We start from the raw sequence: 6,659 nt of genomic DNA, 5'->3' as shown, positions 1-6,659 counted from the left end.
CTTTATACCGACACTTTTTTGCTTGGTCGTGTGGAAGATCAGGTTTATTCTCTCTCTCTCTCTCTCTCTGTCTGTCTCTACATATTTCTTTTCCACTTTCTCTATCTCTCTTGCACTGGACTTTGGAAATAAGTATAAAGTAGCTGAGGAATTATTGAGTATTTTTCCAACTGCTAGCTCTCAGGGTGACTTAGATTAAAAAAACCCGACAACAACACACAACGAGATAAGTGAGTCGTGCAGCTCTCAGGTATGTATATAATCAATGTTTCTTTCTTTGTTTATACTGTGACGTACCATCAAAACCAGTTATAAAATTCGTTTCTAGATTGTACATGTTGTACAGTTAACGCTGACACAAAATAGTTTCCTTCATTATATTTGTTCATTTAGTCACTAATTTCTTAAATGACACGACACATGCAAGTTTTGGCGTCGAAAATGATGCCCCGTTGTGAGATGTTCTGTATTTTATACAAACAGTAATATCAAACAAAGATTTAAACAAATAATACAAATTCATTTGTACGTCTGCATTTGGCACATAAATGATGCATAATGTGGTACGCAGCATAGCCATGCGTTTTATAGGTGAAGAGAAAAATTCGAATGAAGTAGCCATATATACATATGAAAAGTTAAATCAATGTAGGCCCTATTTATATTCATTTCGCAACTACAAAAATTTTTGGGACCAACAAAATAGATACTAAAGCTTACAACTTGCGGGGTGCCACATGAAATAGATGTTTAAAATTGTGTTATAAAGAGGATTACAGATGTAAACAGGAATACGCACACAACAAATCCAACTACAAAGTTCACAAGGTTCATATTATATGAAAATGCGATTCCACTTGATATTCAAATTGGCTTCAATGAATAAGGTGAGATAAGACAATTTTCTTTTTCATTCAAAGCAAATAGCGGAATTCAAATTTTCAGAATTTAAATTTTCATTTAAAAAACTGGACAGGACTTAGCCTTAAATTTCCGAACCTGATCTATTCATTCATTGTTCCATCTTATGCTAAATATAGAAAACAAGTTTAGAAAAAAAAAAAACATTTTAGAAAGAAAAAAGAAATCGTGGAGAGAAACGAAATAGATGATATTTTGTTAGGCAGTTTTACTTCGATCTTTTTTTTTTTGGCACTATCATGCTTGAAACCTAGTATCCGTCTCAGTCCTTTTTAGTTTTACTGGTTTTGCTTTTGTTTCGTTTGCATAGCGACCTACAGCATACTGCGAGAATAACGTACGATAGATACGACCATGCAACAACGACTACGACGAGGAAGGCGATGACGTCCAGAGAGTGGAGTTGAATGAAGCCCATCTCGGTCGCTCGTAGTCGAAGATGGTCGCCGCCGAACTTGAGCACGTGCTCAATCCAGAAGACTGCCGTGTCCAGCGGGCTGGCCATCCGATCTCGCAAAATGGCCGAAGCTCTTATTGCATTCTCCTTATAGCTGTAGTGATAGATAAATAGATAAGTAGATAAATGATTTAAAGATAGCCAAAGTTTATATGCCATCATTCCAGGTAAAGTTGCAGATTTAAAGGTCTGGGCCCCGATTCATGATTGTGTCTGCAATTGACAGTTGCTATAGGCCTAATTGCAGTAACTGTGTCGTGCAACTTCAAATACTATTAACTTATTTGGTGTTTCATGGGTGTTGCCACATAGTATAGTGATCACTAGCCGGTGCAAATATTGCCACGAAAACTTTACAACTGAAAATAGAAATTGCTTCTTGTCAGACACTTAAACATAACAGGACGTTGTAAATAAGACTTTTCTTAAACAATGCATCACCAAGCGATGTAACACATCACGTATGTACAAACATACCTTAAATGTGCTGCCAAAATGTCGGGACATTTGCTATTGAAAACAACAATCTTTCATCGTTATCGATGTATAGGTATACAAAATAGTTGTAATCGGCTACCCGTGTAGTACAGCTGTAGAAGATTTGTTCCGCCGGCTAAACTGCACCAGTCTTTACTTTCATTTATTTATTCATATATCTATATACTTTTATAATTATTTATTTATTTATCCCATACATAGTCATTCATTTATTTACTTTTTGATGTATGTATCTATTTGTTTACTTTGGAATAGAGCTTTAACGGCCAATTATGGGAACAACTTGTGTTCAAATTAGGTATTGGTGACGGGAAAGTAATTTTAGCCTAGTTATGTGGTTTTTCAAAGTTTCCGGTGCACACGACCCTCCCAAAGCAACAAGTATACCGGAACAACATCTGTTTTATCAATGTGTATGGAATAAGCAGTCTTGATCTGTGAAAAAAAAAACACAGGAAAAATACCGGAACATAAAACCAATATAGAAGCCCAGACATATGAAGTTGCACTGCACTCCTGGAATCTTCTCGGTCAAAACTATAAACCTACTAAACGACTAACCAACTCCAAGCACTCAGCTCTTCACCGATCATATTGCACGGATTTCTTTATCTATGATTTCACCTGATTCACTTCCGTTAGCAATACACATTCTCCAAGTGAAAGGTAAAATCATGTATACCGTAAAACTAATGTTGCGGAGCTATAAAACTCAAGGTTCGTTGTACAAGTCACGATCAAAACATACGAGGATAACCTACTTTCACGACTTTAAGGCATGATTCACCATTTGCAGATGAAACAAAGACCCAGCATTATTCCTTCAAAATAGTAGGCCTACTAAAATGTGAGTTAGGGATAAAAACAACAAATCTTAAAATCTGAACCAGTATAATCGATGTTGAGTATTGTTAAATATACAAAATGTGAACAATAGTTATAATAAAAATATTTCCAGATTAAACCGTCTAGGGTTTAATGAGAAAAAATAGCGATATCTCTTTATTTTTAGGCTTTATTGCAAAAATTTGTATATGGTAGGATATTCTGTGACACATATGCATCAAAAGTGATATCTTGAACATTTTTTAGATCACTGCTCCCAAAGGTAAACAGGACCTTTAAAAGTCACCCGGTAAAGCATTATAGCATTATCCCTTGTCCCGGAAGAACTGGATTTTTTCTCTCACTCCAAAATTGCACGTGCAGCCCCAAAATCCCTTGCCTATGGCAGTGTGCTATGAATACAGTGTATCATAATAATCTGAAACATGAACTTGCTGGTGCAAAAGAGATTATGACTTGCATAGTGTCCTGTGAGTATCGTATGCGTTTAATCACATTTTTAGGTGAAAGTTTTCTGATGTTGAGTGGTTATTTAGAGGTCATGACAGTCAGCTGCCTAGTTACCTGGTGTTCTGTAGCAGCTGATGCAGAGAATCCGTTAACAGCTTCTCGTCTAGGTTTCCTAACTGCAGCGAGATTCCGATCCCTTTCGCTGTTACCCGCTTGGCGTTCGTGGGCTGGTCTCGCCCAAGCGGGAAAAGGAGCATCGGTACACCGAAATTGATCGCCTCGTGTACTCCGCCGCTGCCGCCATGGTAGATCAAGAGGCGTACACTGGGATGTGCTGATAGCAAGAAAAAAAAAAAAACCCAAAGACAATGATTATGAAATTTAGTCATTATTGTGCTGTGATACGTTAGACTCCCAAAATCTCTACTTGGATTGACGCTCCTTTACAACTTCAAAGACGGGTTTAGTTTGGTGTTTATTTTAAAACATCCCTCGCAGATACTAATGATGCTGCATCTACTACTATAATTGGCCTATAGCCATCAAAACAGAAATCCTTTTCCTCCAAAAGTTAGTGTTGATACACATCACTGAATCACTTTTTTGATCAGAGTTCCTCACTTAGATTATTAAATTGATTGAACTGAAACTTGCAGAAAGCGTATCTAACATGATTCACAAAAAAATACGGCATACCTATTTACAAATTAAAGGATAGCTTTATCATAATCTTCGTCACTTTTTTTCTTAAATAGTAATGACGTATTTTGCACCAACAAAGAATCCTTGTACCTGCACTCCACAAGTCAACGTTATATTAGTAAGCTATGCAAAAGGCTACCGTTCATTTGACTCTCTTTATAGGGTTGTTTCTGTCGAATGATTGCGTCATAAACATGAATCATCATAGCAACTTAAGCATTGATATTTCCTCTTCTGTGTCGAGTGCTTTCTTGTCTGTTGTGATTATATCGATATTAAAGAAGGGCGTAATCTATGCACCCGAATCAGAGCTATAGACGAGGTTAATATCGTATAAAACAGCATAATCGTAATATCACTGGATTTTAGCCTAGTGTATGTTCTACATTCACGTTGTAGGCCCACTTGTTTCACGGCGGTGGCTCACAGTAAATTTATACCTGTTGTTATCTCCCTGTACAAAACCCATGATTTCATGCGTATGCTCTTGCGGCAAGAAGAGTTCGTTGAAGCAAATATTATAATTAGCATCGCCAGAACATTACGTTCAGTGGATATAATGAGAATCTATAAATGAGATTCTGATAATCTTACCAAGCAGATCATTTTGTGGAAGCCAATCAAGAATGAGAGTGTTGTTGCCTAGGTAACGAGGCTTCGGTCCAATGTATCTCCACACGACTCTCTGCGGCAGCTTGCTGAAGACCTTAGCGATAGTATCGGTCACTGTCTGGTTGTCAAAAGCCGTGGTTCCGGAGCCCTGAGAGAAAATGAAATGACAATGAAACAGTCTAGATCTCATGATTATGACTTCCTGCTACCTGTGTGACAAAAAGACTGAACAAACAGACATATATATCATAAAAACAATCAAATATAATTCATTCGATATCGCTGCAATGAATACAAACCAGAAAATGAACTCACTTCCATCGATGTATTATCGAAACTAATTTGCTACTAATTTGTAGACAAATTCACTTTCTTTTCCACGCAGCCCAATTTACCTTTTGATGGATTATAATCACTATTACCACAATATTGTCATAATACTCATTTGCATGGCCATTCAATGTTTGCATTTTGCTTTCGTTATCGATTTCAACATAATGTAAATTATTTTGCGCACGTAGATCACTGCGTAGATCAACCTTTCTTACGAAGATTTGTGTATTCATAACTGAACAATTTACAGGCCTTCTACTAGGCAGGAATGATTACCAAAACGGCAAAATAAAACGCAATTTGAAGGGTGTGTAACGGCAGTTGATGATAACTATTGTGAACATACGAGACTAAATACGATGAAACCATCCCTGGAACCTTCTACGAAGTCTCGAAGCTTCGCCGGAAGGGGTTTCGGATCCATGGGCGTGGCCCCGGGTATTGGAATCCAGTTAGGAGCTGTCGGCTGCGGATATTCGAGAGCAAGTGTCCAGTGGCACAACCACAGGGCCCCTCTGTTGAGGATTTCCCACGGGTTGAGATCGGGGCGAATTCCATGCAACGCTTGGAGCTGAGCTACAGGGCGGTAGGCTATTACATACTCTATTAGCGGATGGATAGTATGCGAGACTACAAAATTCTTCAGTCGCTCGGAAAAGTCCATGCGGTCGGAGTAGTTTAACAGGAAGGAAAAGGGAACATAGGAAAGAGGTGTGGGTACCCCTAAACGTCCTTCGTGCCAGAAGACGGTACGTCGGGTAGCTGTGACAACAATAAATGGTACATTGAGATAAGCCGCGATGAGGGGATCACATGCATCCGTGATAGGTGTAGTGATCACCATATCGATGTCCTCCTTTTTCAGCTTTTCGAGGATATCCTTGTTCTTAAAGAGCTCAGAACACCCGTAGTTGTACAGATTAAGGAGTCTGCTGAGCTCCCCATCCCACATATTGCTCAGTGACATTGACATGCTCGTAGATTTATCCAACATCTCGGAAACATCTTTAACCTCTTGGCCCGTCATGGAATGAGGGATGGTGATGTTGCTCGAGTAAGCTCCAGGAACAAAGCCGGATGTTCCCTTCTTGTCTAGGAGGAGCAGTGTCACATGATGTCCACGATCGATCAGAGCCTTCGTGATGGGAGTCAGGGCCAGGAAGTGGCTGTGCATTGCTGTCAGACTCGCTCTTGGTAGCAGAAACCTTGCTGCAGTAGACGTGCGCACTGACATTAAGAGAATCAACAGAAAAGCTCCGAGAGCATTCCATGGTAAGAACGATTTGACTCTCGGCGAGAAACCCATGGTTGTACTTGTGGAAGAACTTTTTGATGCGAGCGCTAACTGTAAAGGGCACGTGGCTCAATGCACGCCGTAAATCTCGCAAAACAATAGAATCGAATCTGACACCACACGATGGCACCTTCAATAGCTGATGGGGTGAAAGTTAAAGATGAATTCTCAGAGCAGCTCCACACCACGAGACCTGAACAGTCCGCAAGCTTCAGTCACTGGCATGATCAAACTTTGTGCCTATTACCTTCATTGGTGCTCCCAGAATGTCAAAGCGACGGCGGAGAAACCACTCCCACTTTAATATGTGCACATCGACAGTGATATGCCGCTTGTAAAACCAAAATGTTCCCAATGTGATAAAGATTATTCTCTACATTATGGTGTCAATAATCCTTATTGACTCTGTCTCTCGTTGCGGGTCCGAAGTCCATCGCTGTTCACATGGGTCCACACCTGTACCCGGCATGCTTTATAGGTAGAAACAATGATGAACGGACGATTGCCTGAACTATGCATATAGACAAGTTCAATACTACAACGAAG

The 6,659-nt window shown here is 39.5% G+C and overlaps 1 protein-coding gene across 1 annotated transcript; it reads right to left on the bottom strand.

Moving 5' to 3' along the window:
- Nucleotides 1-1,183: 1,183 nt before the first annotated feature.
- LOC140230249 (UDP-glucuronosyltransferase 1A8-like) lies at nt 1,184-6,125 on the bottom strand. Its single transcript, XM_072310426.1, has 4 exons — nt 5,166-6,125; nt 4,469-4,634; nt 3,287-3,506; nt 1,184-1,472 (listed from the first exon to the last, which is right to left on the bottom strand). Exons 1-4 carry the CDS (start codon nt 6,123-6,125, stop codon nt 1,184-1,186), a joined length of 1,635 nt encoding a protein of 544 aa, XP_072166527.1.
- Between the last annotated feature and the right edge of the window lie 534 nt (nt 6,126-6,659).

The sequence above is a fragment of the Diadema setosum genome, chromosome 6, assembly GCF_964275005.1.
Source record: "Diadema setosum chromosome 6, eeDiaSeto1, whole genome shotgun sequence".
In the NCBI taxonomy this organism is placed as follows: Eukaryota; Metazoa; Echinodermata; class Echinoidea; order Diadematoida; family Diadematidae; genus Diadema; species Diadema setosum.
The sequence above is the reverse complement of the archived record's forward strand: the minus strand, read 5'-3'. Positions and strand labels throughout refer to the sequence as shown.